The sequence below is a fragment of the Salmo salar genome, chromosome ssa13, assembly GCF_905237065.1.
Source record: "Salmo salar chromosome ssa13, Ssal_v3.1, whole genome shotgun sequence".
NCBI lineage: Eukaryota > Metazoa > Chordata > Actinopteri > Salmoniformes > Salmonidae > Salmo > Salmo salar.
Genome location: NC_059454.1, coordinates 20,665,823 through 20,682,810, shown reverse-complemented (window position 1 = coordinate 20,682,810; position 16,988 = coordinate 20,665,823). Strand labels below are relative to the sequence as shown.

The 16,988-nt window shown below is 42.3% G+C and overlaps 1 protein-coding gene across 1 annotated transcript in view; it reads left to right on the top strand.

Annotated features, from left to right (window-relative positions):
- Nucleotides 1-1,171: 1,171 nt before the first annotated feature.
- The window catches only part of LOC106566670 (dedicator of cytokinesis protein 3-like), an 80,100-nt gene continuing 64,283 nt past the window's right edge, over nt 1,172-16,988 (top strand). Inside the window, 1 exon segment of the mRNA XM_045693031.1 lies at nt 1,172-1,869. Coding sequence (XP_045548987.1) covers nt 1,833-1,869 — 37 coding nt within the window. The 5' untranslated portion in view covers nt 1,172-1,832.

Genomic DNA, 16,988 nt, shown 5'->3' with positions numbered 1-16,988 from the left:
TCCTACTCAGCATCCAACACACTAGTTACTCTATGGAATTGAACATCAGAGAAAGATTCATCTGTAATTACAAGACACATTCTGAGATGGTCAATCATCGGATAATAACGTTCTATAAATCTGTTTATTTACACAGGAAACAGCTTTATCTACAGTGAAACAAATGAATCAGGAACATATTTTTTTCTCAATATACAGCACTACATTCTGCTGATCATACCATGCTCTAACCCATCACCCAGGACAACGGGATGCTGAGGTAATACTCCAGGTAGCTGTGTTGGTTTTCAAGGCAGGAATATTAGATTGTTTTGCCTAGAAATATAATTTCATGAGGATTAGTCTGAGTTGATTTTTAATGGGTTTCAATACTGGCAAGCAGGCAGCATTCTTTAAACCCTTTGCCTTTCTGAATCCACTAAGAGATGCAGTAAGAGCAAGCACTGGAGAGAGGCAGACTAGATTCAAGAACCCACTGAGATGTTGGAGGCTATTGAGGGCAACAAGGATCACATTGTACAGCAATGCAGAAGAAGGAACTAGTCTTTAGATTCTGAGAAAAACACAGGCAGATGAATAGACAAAACCGCAGGTGTCATCCTGAGAGGGTCCATTTGGGTATAGGCCTGCATACAGCACAGTAGCATTTTCAACACCCACCTGCAACAGCCCACACTAAGTGCACAATGGTGTATGGCGTTTATCTGTGAGAACATTACATGCAGGTTACTATCACACTATATCCTCTGACAAGGGGTTGTTTCTGAATACAACCTAGGCTACCAGTTGGTCATAACTTAGGCCTATGCCCTCCAAACCAGAAGACATTGCCAATGTGATGGGAGGAATAGCCTACTATTTTTTTTTTAGGTTTTATTGAGTAGGCTATGCACTGTAATTAAGAGCAAGTTCACCTTTTCCATTTTTTATTAGTTGATGTGAATTAAACATAGGCCAAAATCCAAAATGTATATCCCAAGGAGTATGTTCACTGTTTAATGGACCAATAGAAATTCTGCAACCATTTTCTGATGGTGTTTGGCCTATTCTTCTGTGGTTATCGGCTAGGAAAGCCTTACCACATCTGTCTTGGTTCCAGTAACTGATGTAGTCTAATAGCATATGCAGCTTGGTTCAGCAGATTCAATTTTAAGCGCAGTGAAATCAGATGCTGCCGAGGTAGCCCATGACCGTGAAAGCGCAGTTAGTGATAGATGCAATTGTCATGGAGTTACTCTCCGACAGTCCAATCTACATTTGCAAATGCTTGACACATCGGTATTGACAAAACGAGTCGTGATGACCATGAAGATGGCGCATTTTACGGTTTATCGCAGTTTTCTGAATTGTTCTTGCACCCCAAGACCAGTTTGGACCGGCACACAATATCACGACTGCTAATTATCATCTAACGACTCAACTCTACCGCCGGGAGTGGGACCCGATATCCGATTTGGTAGTTGAGCCATTGGCTAATGACTAACTGGGAAATAAATAAATAAACCTTAAAAAAAACTATTCCCGTTCCTATCGAGATGCTGCTGCAATAATAGCGTTCAGAGATTAGATTACCGTGTGTGTTGGGTAGGTGGACACAGAGACTGCATCAGTGTGTGACTAGGAGACGGCGAGCAGAGCAGACCGGGGAGATAAAGAAATCGCGGGTTAAGACATTTGTGGTCCTTTTTATGTTCTAGATTTCTATGGAGATTATCCCGTTCGTATCGAAGGAGTCGGGGATATTCTTATAGCTTTCATTTAGCTAAATTCTCCCACGATATCGACAGAATGAGGCTTGGTCTCCTGGTGGGAAAATAACCAAAAATTCCAAAATGTGGATACCAACAGAAGATGAAAAAATCGGAGTTGGTGAGTCCATTCTGTATTTATATAGACATTTGTCATTTTTGATTGCTTGTTTTCAATTTCATTGACTTTTCTCATTCAAAGCTGCTTATTTTCTAATGAAGAAGCGTTGTGATGATATCATGTTTGGTCATACAGGTTATTATAGGCTAGGCTACTGTAGGATATTCTCAGCTAACGATCACAATGTCTTTCAATTAATGTTTCATATATCTTTAAATCATGTGAGACTAATTATAGTTTACAAACCATATAGTTTAGCAGCTGTGGTTAATGGCTGAAGATAAGGTAATGCAAAGCCTAGGTTATTGCGTGGGATGATAGCCTATACCCTCTTATGGGCTAGATGGGCTACCTCTATTAGACTGTATCACCAGTGTCTATACCCATATAACCTATAAGGCTACAGTATCCTTATCATTCATTCATAGACTACATTAAATTTTTTGAGTTCTGAAAATGCGTCAATCATAGTGTTCTATCCATGTGTTGAAGAGCGGCAGAGCCTATATCGCTGAAAAGGCTATTCGACTGGAAACCACGAGGGGGCAATGAGATAGCGTTCTGCCAACAGGTGTAGCTTACGTTTTAGAGTCTGACTATGCGTAGGCCGTCTACTTGTCCGGCATTTATAACATAGCACCACGACTACCTCGCTACTACAATAGTTTCTACTTAGCCTACTACAACCAACGCCAACCCATCCCTCGTCTTCATGCTCGGTCCATGTAGGCCGAATTATTTGGACAGTGCAAGTAGTGGTGTAAAGTACTTAAGTAAAAATACTTGAAAGTACTACTTAAGTGGGTTTTTGGGGTGTATCTGCACTTTACTATTTATATTTTGGACAACTTTTACTTTTACTTCACTACATTCCTAAATAAAATAATGTTGTTTGTACTCCATACATTTTCCCCGACTCCCAAAAGTACTCGCTACATTTTAAATGCTTAGCAGGACAGGAAAATGGTCCAATTCACACATTTATCAAGAGAACAACCCTGGTCATCCCTACTGTCTCTGATCTGGCGGACTCACTGAACACATGCTGCGTTTGTTAATTATGTCTGAGTGTTGGAGTGTACCCCTGGCTATCTGTAAATAAAAAGAAAAAAAAGAAAATGGTGCCGTCTGGCAGTGGCGGTTCTAGACCATTTCAACTGGGGGGGCCAAGCTGGGGCCAGTTGTACTGTTAGAGGGGCCAGTTACATTAGACGTTATTGTTGTCATATCGTTTTCTTCACTGCATTGCAGGCATTAGCAGGCAAAAGACCATGTTCATACTCATTAGTGTTCCGCGTTGCCACTGTCTAATAACGGATGTAAAAAAAGAACGATAGCAAAAATGTGTTATGTAAAAATGATTTCATACTCCACATTTAGGGGGGCCACAAGAGGGTCCAAAATTGTTGTTACATGGGCACTGCCCCCCCCCCAGAACCGCTAGTGCCGTCTGGTTTGCTTAATATAAGCAAATTGAAATTATTTGTACTTTTACTGATACTTAGGTATATTTTAGCAATTACATTTACTTTTGATACTTAAGTATGTTTAAAACCAAATACTTTTAGACTTTTACTCAAGTAGTATTTTAATGGGTGACTTTTACTTTTACTTGAGTAATTTTCTATCAAGGTATCTTTACTTTTACTCAAGTATGATAATTGTGTACTTTTTCCACCACTGGTAACACTAGACGTAGTGGATAATCGTATCAGTAGTATTGGAGAAGTCTGTTCCTGGCAATTTGAATGAGTCATATTGAATCAGTTCGCTCAAAATGCACGCACGCACGCGCACACACACACGGCTTTGCATGTTTGTATTACATTGTAGATTCGAAAAATACCCAGACTCCAGAACTATTGATTGGTGTTCAACAAAGAGGAAACAAAGGCTGAAAACTATTGATTTGACATTGGAGGAGGAGAGAAGCAACAGTTTGATGAGAGCACGCAGCGTACTGTAGCCTACCCTTGATTCTTCAAGTTCAACCAGATGCTTTTTTTTGTCGATGTTCACGGAGGTGAAAATGACACTTAAACCAACCTCTGGCCTGTCGTTGTCCGTGGTGCTGAAAGTGCTGAAATGTGGAAGGCAGAGCATTTAAACCAGAGCCCGTTTCACAAAAGCGTTTTAAGGCTGTATTCATTAGGATCCTATAGTTCTAACGAAGCTTTTGGGAAACCGCGTCCAGGTCATTTCCATATAAAATGGCCCATGATCACCAACATGTGAAGTTCATTGAAAACAAGGAGTCTATATTTTTCCACCTTAAAAAAGTAGGCATATGTAATGGCTTTGATTCCTGGTCAAACAAGTGGAAAAGGGATCTACCAGAATTTTTTTTTTTTTAAAGTAATTACAAACACAATAACGTTGAAGTAAAATACCCCCTGCCAACTAATGTCAACACTTATAATTAATGTTGGATAAATTATTTGCCTTCTGTAAGTTAAAGAAACATTGCCTTGTGCCTTGTTATTCCATTACCAAAAACCCACATATCTTTAAAATATTTTCAGATTTCTCTCCCTCATAAGGAGGATAATGAAAGTTCACAGAAGTAAGTCGAAATAAAGGGAGACTTACCATTTATTTAAAGTGTTACTGATATCAATTTTGTTTATGAATTATTAAGTGATTCAAATGTGTAATGCTGTTACCAAATCGGTAACGGAATTACTGCAATTGAATTGACTACGATGGGAAATCACAAACCACAGTTGGGTCACCTGCTGCTGCCCTTTTTTCAAAGTCAAAGTGTCATGTCATAGCGGACACCCCATTCTTTCTGCAGAAATGTTTTCATCTTAATTCGGAACAGATATTTAACAGAGTTTTTGGAAAACGTGGTCGCATAAATGGAGGGAAATTTTACCGTAATTCTGTTAACAAACTTTGCATCTGCATAGTTCTTTCAATAAATGTGTTTTTGTGAAACGTTCTGTGTAAATTGTTAAAAGTATTCCTTGTGCATAGACTTGTATGTTCTGTTAAATTTTTAAATCATTGTTTGTTTGATCTATCACAACATGGCAGTGCACAGACCTGATTCAGCTGATCAACTGATAGTCACGTGTTAATGGTGTGGTGGGTTAGAACAAAATGTGCAACGCTGTAGGTAGGCCCACTTGACTTGAATTGATAAGCACTGATGCAGATGATTATGTAGGCCACAGCCGGAGGCATACACACTGTTAAAGGACCAACTGTGTCCATTTTGTTTTACTGCTCTGAATTTTGCCAGAGTAATCAAAAGGCACATCATATTCTTCAGATTGGTGGGCTGATGCTGAGGGTTGATGTTTGAAGCTGTCCTTTTTAAAACAATGTCCCATGTTGAAAGCTACAAACTGAAATTGAGATATCAGATTTAATTGGAAGCATCTCTAAACAGACACAAGCAATTTTTCCATCAATTGTTTACAGACAGATTATTTCACTTATAATTCACTGTATCACAATTCCAGTGGCTCAGAAGGTTTACATACACTAAGTTGATGGTGCCTTTAAACAGCTTAGAAAATTCCAGAAAATTATGTCATGGCTTTAGATGCTTCTGATAGGCTAATTGACATAATTTGAGTCAATTGGAGGTGTACCTGGATGTATTTCAAGTCTACCTTCAAACTCAGTGCCTCTTTGCTTGACATCATGGGAAATCAGCCAAGACCTCAGAAAAAAATTGTAAACATCCAGAAGTTTGGTTCATCCTTGGGAGCAATTTCCAAACGCCTGAAGGTACCACGTTCCTCTGTACAAACAATAGTACGCAAGTATAAACACCATGGGACCACGCAGCCATCATACCGCTCAGGAAGGAGACGCATTCTGTCTCCAAGAGATGAACGTTCTTTGGTGCGAAAAGTGCAAATCAATCCCAGAACAACAGCGAAGGACCTTGTGAAGATGCTGGAGGAAACAGGTAAAAAAGTATCTATATCCACAGTAAAATTAGTCCTAAATTGACATAACCTGAAAGGCCGCTCAGCAAGGAAGAAGAGTCTGCTCCAAAACCGCCATAAAAAAGCCAGACTACGGTTTGGGGACAAAGATCGTACTTTTTGGAGAAATGTCCTCTGGTCTGATGAAACAAAAATATAACTTCTTAGGCCATAATTACCATCTTTATGTTTGGAGGTTAAAGGGGGAGTCTTTCAAGCCGAAGAACACCATTCCAACCGTGAAGCACGGGGGTGGCAGCATCATGTTGTAGGGGTGCTTTGTGCACTTCTCAAAATAGATGGCTTCATGAGGTAGGAAAACGATGTGGATATATTGAAGGAACATCTCAAGACATCAGTCAGGAAGTTAAAGCTAGGTCGCAAATGGGTTTTAAAAATGAACAATGACCCCAAACATATTTCCAAAGTTGTGGCAAATTAGCTTAAGGACAACAAAGTCAAGGTATTGGAGTGGCCATCACAAAGGCCTGACCTCAATCCTATAGAAAGTTTGTGGGCAGAATTGAAAAAGCGTGTGTGAGCAAGGAGGCCTACAAACCTGACTCAGTTACACCAGCTCTGTCAGGAGGAATGGGCCAAAATTCACCCAACTTATTGTGGGAAGCTTGTGGAAGGCTACCCAAAACGTTTGACCCAAGTTAAACAATTTAAAGGCAATGCTACCAATTGAGTGTATGTAAACTTCTGACCCACTGGGAATGTGATGAAAGAAATAAAAGCTGAAATAAATCATTCTCATTCACAAAAATCTAGGAGATGTAAAAAAAACTTTTAAAAAACTCAGGAAATATATATTTCTTTTTTACACATATGTATTTACCCCTTTTTTGGGGTAGGCACAAAACTATCTTCATACTTTCATTTGTTTTTTTAAAGCCGGTACTGGTTACCTTCAGAGGATTCCTATGACAATTGTGTGGGTCATAAAGCAAAAAGGAGAACACCATTGTGTTCGGGAGAATCTACCCTTTCCACCGTGGTGTCCCATTAGTAGCCCAAATGGTTCAGATGCTACAAAACAGAAGTTGGCACATCGACGAGTCTCTTGACAATTGTAGGGGTCGTAGAAAAGGAGAGCATTTCCATAGAGTAGTCATAATAGTTTCTAGGTCAAACTGTTTGGACGCTGCAGACATTTAGTGAGAAGACAGATTTTTTGGATGTCTCATTGTCTGACAAACACCTCTCTAGCTCTGTTACCTTTCACCGCAGATGTGGAAGTGCAAAACTGGCCGGTGGCAGTGGTGATTTTAGCATGTAAATCTTGGTGGTGCAAACTCCCCAAACATTTTTTTTAGATGCATGCCAGCAAAGCCACTACACAACCCTAAACAATAAATTCATTGCGCTATAACGGCAACAAGCGGTGTGCACAAATGTTTAGGGCCTATGTAACCGATGTGAAATGGCTAGTTAGTTAGCGGTGGTGCGCGCTAATAGCGTTTCAATCGGTGATGTCACTCGCTCCCCTTGCGTTGCATGGGTAACGATGCTTCGTGGGTGTCAGTTGTTGATGTGTGCAAGAGTCCCTGGTTCGAGCCCAGGTTGGGGCGAAGAGAGGGACGGAACCTACACTGTTACACCTACATAAAGCTGTCCCAACAGCAGAGCTTTCTTTCCAGCACAATGGAGTGAATCCTTACCACTGCTACACCTGGCTATCAGCGGAGCCTTGTCTGGCAGCGAAACAATTCATTCAGCTTCATTTAATGCCTTTTTAAAAAACATAGCTGATATGGCTGACTATATCTCCCCGTCATATTACATAATTTCTGAAGCTGCATATAAGACATTTTTGGACTCACCTTGTTGTGCGCGACGGTCCTTTAATGGCAAATTTTGTCATCAAAGAAAAAGATTTACAATTCCGAGTTGGATGATTGTTCAAAACGTATTTTCCCAGTCTGACTTCCCAGTTGCAATGCTTGCACTTAGCCACTGTCACCGATTCCTTCCAAACAACTCATTGTTGAACTTGCGATTTCCAACTTGTTGTGTAATGTTTATGTCTGCCACTGTCTCTTATGACCGAAAAGAGCTTCTGGATATCAGAACAGCGATTACTCACCTCGAACTGGATGAAGATTTTTTCTTTAACGAGTCGGACGCAAAGGATTTACTCCAGATACCCAACCAGGCCCAAATTCCCATCATTCGCATGAAGAGAAGACGCCGATACAAGGGACGCAGGTCGGGGTACCTTCTGAGAATTAGTCAGCGAGATGAAATTAATATCCTATGTTTCACTGAGTCGTGGCTGAATGATGACATGGATAATATACAGTTGGCTGTTTTTTCTGTTTATCGGCAAGACAGAACAGCTGCCTCCAGTAAGACAAGGGTTGGCAGTCCATCTCTATTTGTCAATAACAGCTGGTGCGCAAAATCAAATATTAAGGAAGTCTCCCCTGAGGTAGAGTATCATGATAAGCTGTAGACCACAATTTACCAAGAGATATTTCATCTATATTTTTCGTAGCTGTCTATTTACCACCACAAACCGATGCTGGCACTAAGACCACACTCAGCGAGCTGTATAAAGCCATACGCAAGCAAGAAAATACTCATCCGGAGGCGTGCTCCTAGTGGCAAAACTAAAGCAGGAAGTACCAGTAACTCGCTCAATACGGAAGTGGTCAGAGTATGCAGATGCTAAGCTACAGGACTGTTTTGCTAGCACAGACTGGAATATGTTCCAGGTCTCATGATATCATTGGAGTATACCACATCAGTCACCGGCTTCATCAATAAGTGCATCGATGACATTGTCCCCACAGTGACTGTACATACATACCCCAATAAGAAGCCATGGATTACAGGCAACATCTGCACAGAGCTAAAGGGTAGAGTTGCCGCTTTCAAGGAAATCCCGCTATGCCCTCAGACGAACCATCAAACAGGCAAAGCGTAAATACAGGACTAAGATTGAATCCTACTACACCGGCTCTGACACTTATCAGATGTGGCAGGGCTTGCAACCTATTACGGACTACAAAGAAAAGCCCAGCCACGAGCTGCCCAGTGACACAAGCCTACCAGATGAGCTAAATTACTTATATGCGCACTTCGAGGCAAGCAACACTGAAGCATGCATGAGAACACCAGCTGTTCTGGACGACTGTGTGATTACGCTCGCCATGGCCAATGTGAATAAGACCTTTAAACAGGTCAACAATCACAAGGCCACAGGACCAAATGGATTATCAGGACGTGTACTTCGAGCATACGCTGACCAACTGGCAAGTGTCTTCACTGACATGTTCTACCTGTCCCTGGCCAAGTCTGTAATACTTACATGTTTCAAGCAGACCACCATAGTCCCTGTGCCCAAGAACACCAAGGGAACCTGCCTAAATGACTACCGACCTGTAGCACTCATGTCAGTAGCCATGAAGTGCTTTGAAAGGCTGGTCATGGCTCACATCAACACCATCATCACAGCAACCCTAGACCCACTCCAATTTGCATACTGCCCCAACAGATCCACAGATGATGGAATCTCTATTGCACTCAACACTGCCCTTTCCCACCTGGACAAAAGGAACACCTACATGAGAATGCTATTCATTGACTACAGCTCAGCGTTCAACACCATGGTGCCCTCAAAGCTCATCACTAAGCTAAGGACTCTGGGACTAAACACCTTCGTCTGCAACTGGATTCTGGACTTCCTGACGGGTGGCCCCCAGGTGGTAAGGGTAGGCAACGACACATTTGTCACGCTGATCCTCAACATGTGGGCCCCCCAGGGGTGCGTGCTTAGTCCCCTCCTGTACACCCTGTAGGCCTGATCACCGACAACGATGAGACAGCCTATAGGGAGGAGGTCAGAGACCTGGAAGTGTAGTGCCAGGACAACAACCTCTCTCTCAATGTGATCAAGACAAAGGAGATTATCATGGACTATAGGAAAAAGGGGACCGAGCACGCCCCCATTCTCATCGACGGGGCTGTAGTAGAGCAGGTTGAGTGCTTGAAGTTCCTTGGTGTCCACATCAACAACAAACTATCATGGTCTAAAAACACCAAAAGGCCAAGATTCCTGCCATCCAGGACCTTTATACCTATCAGGAATCAAGGTAAGACCCAGATGCAGACACGTCGAATTGACAATGGTTTAATATTACAACAGGGGCAGGCAGCAGACAGGGCAAGGCAGGCAGGGTTCAGTGAACCAGAGGTGGGGCAACGGTACCGGACGGCAGGCAGGTTCAGGGTCAGGATAGGCAGAGGTCAACAATCCAGAGGTGGGGCAAAGGTGCAGGCAGGCTCAGGGTCAGGAGCAGGCAATGTGATCAGGCAGGCTGGCTCAGAGTCAGAACAGGCAAGGGTCAAAACCAGGAGGGGGAGAAAAAGAGAGACTGGAAAAAGCAGGAGCTGATAACAAAAACGCTGGTTGACTTGACAAACAAGACAAACAGTCAACAGACAGACAGAGAACACAAGTATAAATACACAGGTGATAATGGGGAAGATGGGCGACACCTGGAGGGGGGTGGAGACAACCACAATGACAGGTGAAGCAGATCAGGGTGTTCCCCCCCCATCCCCCCATAGGGGCACCACCTGGGGTCCCACCTGGGAGCATACCTGGTTGACCGGGGTGTCGGTGTTGAAAATCCGCAATGAGGCTTGGGTCCAGGATCTCCCTGTCGGGGACCCAGCACCTCTCCTCCGGGTCATAACCCTCCCAATCAACCAGGTACTAGAACCCCCTGCCCTGAGGTCGAACCTTCAGGAGACACCTCACCGTATAAGCCGGTTGGCCGTCGATGAGACGGGGGAGACGGGTGGGCCATAGCCATAACACTGCTGAACAGCTAATCAAATGTCTACCGGACTATTTGCATTGACCCCCCTTTTTTTCACGCTCCTGCTACTCACTGTTCATTATCTAATATCTATGCATAGTCACTTTACCCCTACCATGTACATATTAACTCAATTACCTCGACTAACCTGTACCCCCGCACATTGACTTGGTATTGGTACCCCCTGTATATAGGCTCGTTATAGTTATTTTATTGTTGCTATTTTATTTTTTACTTTAGTTTATTTAGTAAATATTTTTCTTAACTCTTATTTTACTTAAAACTGCATTGTTGGTAAGGTCATTTCACAGTAAGGTCTACACCTGTTGTATTCTACGCATGTGACAAATATCATTTGATTTGATTTGATATGTTAGGGGTAAAGGTAGCTGTTGATATGGTAGGGGTAAAGAAAGCTGAAGATATGTTAGGGGTAAAGATAGCTGTTGATATGTTAGGGGTAAAGATAGCTGTTGATATGGTGGGGGTAAAGATAGCTGTTGATATGGTGGGGGTAAAGATAGCTGTTGATTTGGTAGGGGTAAAGAAAGCTGAAGATATGTTAGGGGTAAAGATAGCTGTTGATATGTTAGGGGTAAAGATAGCTGTTGATATGTTAGGGTTAAAGATAGCGGTTGATATGTTAGGGGTAAAGATAGCTGTTGATATGTTAGGGGTAAAGAAAGCTGAAGATGTGTTAGGGGTAAAGATAGCTGTTGATATGGTGGGGTAAAGATAGCGGTTGATATGTTAGGGGTAAAAAAAAGCTGTTTATATGGTAGGGGTAAAGATAGCGGTTGATATCACCACCTTCCGGAGACACCTGAAACCCCACCTCTTTAAGGAATACCTAGGATAGGATAAAGTAATCCTTAGATGCACTATTGTAAAGTGGTTGTTCCACTGGATATCATAAGGTGAATGCACCAATTTGTAAGTCGCTCTGGATAAGAGCGTCTGCTAAATGACTTAAATGTAAATGATATGTTAGGGGTAAAGATAGCTGTTGATATGGTAAGGGTAAAGATAGCTGTTGATATGGTAAGGGTAATGATAGCTGTTCATATGGTAGGTGTAAAGATAGCTGTTGATATGGTAGGGGTAAATAAAGCTGAAGATATGTTAGGGGTAAAGATAGTTGTTGATATGTTAGCGGTAAAGAAAGCTGAAGATATGTTAGGGGTAAAGATAGCTGGACACATACTGTACTGTATGACTGCCACTTCTCACTCTGCCTCAGAAACATCTGCCCCTCGTGGCTCTGACATTGGCCTGCCCTTGCACCTCCACATTGAATGGCTCAAGTGCAACACAATACAGCAATAAACTTGAAAGTCATGGCAATTTGGAGCAATGCCATCTTGGACAATGATGTGGATGGACAGCCATAAGCAAGTACATAATGCAGGACATACAGCTAATGTTCCATTGTGAGGGGGATTACAGAGATTAGAGTACCCTAAGCACCATTTCTTCATGGTTTTAACCCCCTGAGGACACAACCATTGATGCTCTCCACCGCTGCAGGTTGGCCGAGCAGCCTTGTGGTCATCTAAAAAGTAATGAAAGGTAACAAGGTCATCATCAATTAGTCATGTGACCTCCACTGCAGATGGGTGCCATACTCACTCAGATAGCTGTGGCTGCTGTTCTGGAATCAGATCTGACAGAAGCGCTAGGGCACTCCTGTGGCACAAGGTTAGCTTAGCAGAACCTGCGAACAGTGATGCAATGTGTGTCTGAGTGAGTGAGCGTTCATTCAGGTCATGCTGAACAACATGACTCATTGGGCCAAACAGAAAAAGCCCTTGTGTAATTTTTAACTGAGCAATGTGGATCTGGGAAAGGGTTTCTCAAGCTAGGAAAGAAGTAGAACTGGAAATTACCAGTATGTGATACAAGGAGCCGATATGATGTGTATTGCAATTCTCACGATTCTATATTGCGCTTTTATATTGCTCACTATATGTCTTCTGCAGAGAGACGAGAGAGTTTTGATCAGTCAGGGAAATACTAGTGCTGAAAACATGTTGGCTCACTATTTAAAAAGAAGATGGTGAACAAGCTATAGGATGGAAAATACCGGAGTTTTGGCGCAGGTACAGCTAACAAACTCTAGCTAAGGTTACCTACATTAGCAAACATTTTTAAATAATAATCTGTATACATACACTATAAATACAAAAGTATGTGAACACCCCTTCAAATTAGTGGATTCGGCTATTTTAGCACACCCGTTGCTGACAGGTGTGTAAAATGGAGCACACAGCCATGCAATCTCCATAGACAAACAATAGCAGAAGAATGGCCTTACTGAAGAGCTCAGTGACTTTGGCACCGTCATAGGATGCCACCTTTCCAACAAGTCAGTTTGTCAAATTTCTGCCTTGCAAGAGCTGTCCCGGTCTGTCCTCGGTTGCAACACTCACTACCGAGTTCCAAGCATGCCTCTGGAAGCAAAGAAACATCAGAACTGTTCGTTGGTAGCTTCATGAAATGGGTCTCCATGGCTGAACAGCTGCATACAAGCCTAAGATTACCATGTGCAATGTCAAGCGTCGGCTGGAGTGGTGTAAAGCTCGTTGCCATTGGACTCTGGAGAAGTGCAAACACGTTCTCTGGAGTGATGAATCACCCTTCACCATCTGGCAGTCCGACAAACAAATCTGGGTTTGGCGGATGCCAGTAGAATGCTACCTGCCCCAATGCATAGTGCCAACTGTAAAGTTTGGTGGAGGATGAATAATGGTCTGGGGCTGTTTTTCATGCTTCAGGCCAGGCCCCTTAGATCAAGTGAAGGGAAATCTTAACGCTACAGCATACAATGACATTCTGGATGAATTGGAATGCCGACTGCGGGGCTAATCACCCAACATCAGTGCCCGACCTCACTAATGCTCTTGTGGCTGAATTGATGCAAGTCCCCGCAGCAATGTTCCAACATCTAGTGGAACCCTTCCCAGAAGAGTGGAGGCTGTTACAGCAGCAAAGGGGGGACCAACTCCATATTAATGACCATTATTTTAGAATGAGATGTTCGATGAGCAGGTGTCCACATACTTTAGGTAATGTAGTGTGTATATATATATATATATATATATATACAGTACCAGTCAAAAGTTTGGACACACCTACTCATTCAAGGGTTTTTCTTTATTTTACTATTTTCTACATTGTTGAATAGTAGTGAAGACATCAAAACTATAAAATAACACAAAAAGTGTTAAACAAATCAAAATATATTTTATATTTGAGATTCTTCAAAATAGCCACCCTTTGCATTGATGGCAGTTTTGTACACTCTTGGCATTCTCTCAACCAGCTTCATGAGGTGGAATGAATTTCAATTAACAGGTGTGCCTTATCAAAAGCAAATTTGTGGAATTTCTGTCCTTAATGCATTTGAGACAATCAGTTGTGTTGTGACAAGGTAGGGATGGTACACAGAAGATAGCCCTGTTTGGTAAAAGACCAACTCTTAAAGTTTCTTCAAGTGAAGTCAGAAAAACCTCCAAGTGCTATGATGAAACTGGCTCTCATGACAACCACCATAGGAGAAGGAAGGCCCAGAGTTAGTTGGGTATATATATATATAGATCTTACAAAAGTGAGTACACCCCTCACATTTTTGTAAATATTTGAGTATATCTTTTCATGTGACAACACTGAAGAAATGACACTTTGCTACAATGTAAATTAGTGAGTGTTCAGCTTGTTTAACAGTGTCCCCTCAAAATAACACAACACACAGCCATTAATGTCTAAACCGCTAGCAACAAAAGTGAGTACACCCCTAAGTGGAAATGTCCAAATTGGGCCCAATTAGCCATTTTCCCTCCCCGGTGTCATGTGACTCGTTAGTGTTACAAGGTCTCAGGTGTGAATGGGGAGCAGGTGTGTTAAATTTGGTGTCATCGCTCTCACACTCCCTCATACTGACTGGTCACTGGAAGTTCAACATGGCACCTCATGGCAAAGAACTCTCTGAGGATCTGAAAAAAAGAATTGTTGCTCTACATAAAGATGGCCTGGGTTATAAGAAGATTGCCAAGACCCTGAAACGGAGCTGCAGCACGTATGGCCAAGACCATACAGCGGTTTAACAGGACAGGTTCCACTCAGAACAGGCCTCGCCATGGTCGACCAAAGAAGTTGAGTGCACGTGCTCAGCTTCATATCCAGAGGTTGTCTTTGGGAATGCTGCCAGCATTGCTGCAGAGGTTGAAGGGGTGAGGGGTCAGCCTGTCAGTGCTTAGACCATACACTGCATCAAATTGGTCTGCATGGCTGTCGTCCCAGAAGGAAGCCTCTTCTAAAGATGATGCACAAGAAAGCCCGCAAACAGTTTGCTGAAGACAAGCAGACTAAGGACATGGATTACTGGAACCATGTCCTGTGGTCTGATGAGACCAAGATAAACTTATTTGGTTCAGATGGTGTCAAGCATCTGTGGCGGCAACCAGGTGAGGAGTACAAAGACAAGTGTGTCTTGCCTACAGTCAAGCATGGTGGTGGGAGTGTCATGGTCTGGGGCTGCATGAGTGCTGCCGGCACTGGGGAGCTACAGTTCATTGAGGGAACCATGAATGCCAACATGTACTGTGACATACTGAAGCAGAGCATGATCCCCTCCCTTCGGAGACTGGGCCGCAGGGCAGTATTCCAACATGATAACGACCCTAAACACACCTCCAAGACGACCACTGCCTTGCTAAAGAAGCTGAGGTTAAAGGTGATGGACTGGCCAAGCATGTCTCCAGACCTAAACCCTATTGAGCATCTGTGGGGCATCCTCAAACGGAAGGTGGAGGAGTGCAAGGTCTCCAACATCCACCAGCTCCGTGATGTCATCATGGAGGAGTGGAAGAGGACTCCAGTGGCAACCTGTGAAGCTCTGGTGAACTCCATGCCCAAGAGGGTTAAGGCAGTGCTGGAAAATGATGGTGGCCACACAAAATATTGACACTTTGGGCCCAATTTGGATATTTTCACTTAGGGGTGTACTCAATTTTGTTGCCAGCGGTTTAGACATTAATGGCTGTGTGTTTTGTTATTTTGAGGGGACAGTTATACAAGCTGTACATTGTAGCAAAGTGTCATTTCTTTAGTGTTGTCACATGAAAAGATATACTCAAATATTTTCAAAAATGTGAGGGGTGTACTCACTTTTGTGAGCTACTGTGTGTGTAATATATATATATATATATATATATTATTAAATTTTGTTTTACATATCGATATAATATCCCCCCCCATCACTATAGAGAAGCAGGACCTCCAGGGTCTGAATGCTTAGTCACAATGCGCTGTATGGTTAGAGGAACTAATCTGGGATCAATCTGGGATAACTGTGATCACCTGCCCTAACAGCTGTGTTTTGCTTTGCCTCTAAAAGGACTCAGGAAGCCATCATGATAGCTTCTATTCAATACAGCACTCATTAACGTGGTCTTTCAAGATGTGAATTTCACTATAATTTTAGGTGCTTTTGCTAATAAAGATGACACCGCTTAACTTCCATCTGTTAGCAGGGTTGGTTTGGTTACTTTCTAAATGTAATCTGTTACAGTTAATAGTTACCTGTCCAAAATTGTAATCAGTAATGTAATATGATTACTTTCCTGTTAAGATGCATTAGAAGACATAAAGGATCCATCAAATGCATTCGGTGTGTCATCATAGTGGTCACTGACTTGTGGTCAGACTCACTCAGGCGGATTTTTTTTTTTAACTTGCGTCTTTTTTCAATGCTGAATTAAACGTCATTGAGAAAACATCCTTTCTGAATTTAAAAGCAATTCTCTAGTTTTACAAAAGTATCTGTAATCTTATTACAATATCTTTGCTGGAAACGTAACTGATTACAGTTTGTTTTTTGTATTCAGATTACTCCCCAACCCTGTCTGTTAGTATACTCCCTTGTCTACATTCACCATGGTACCATAACGCCCCCTTAGAAACAATGTCCACCCTCATTGTACTGTCCTTACGCTGACCTTTCCAATATAATTACTATGTAAATACATTGCTTTAGCTTCTGATTTAGCTTCAATTCATATTGTACTGTTCTTATGCTGTCCTTGTCAATATAATTACTATGTAAATATTGCTTTAGCTTAAATTCATATGAGACAGGCCCAGCAGTTCTAAAATAAAGAGGGTGGTATTTACTCTTGCTGGTGGAGTTTGATGCTTGCTGCCCTTTACACTGCAGAGTGTGTGAGGTCTACAGGGCATATACAGTACAGTCTTGTACAGTCTCTCTCTCAGCTGCATGTTCTCCTGACCTGGTGTGCCGTACTGCCGTCTGTCTGCTAAATTATTCCATAATCAACACAGAATA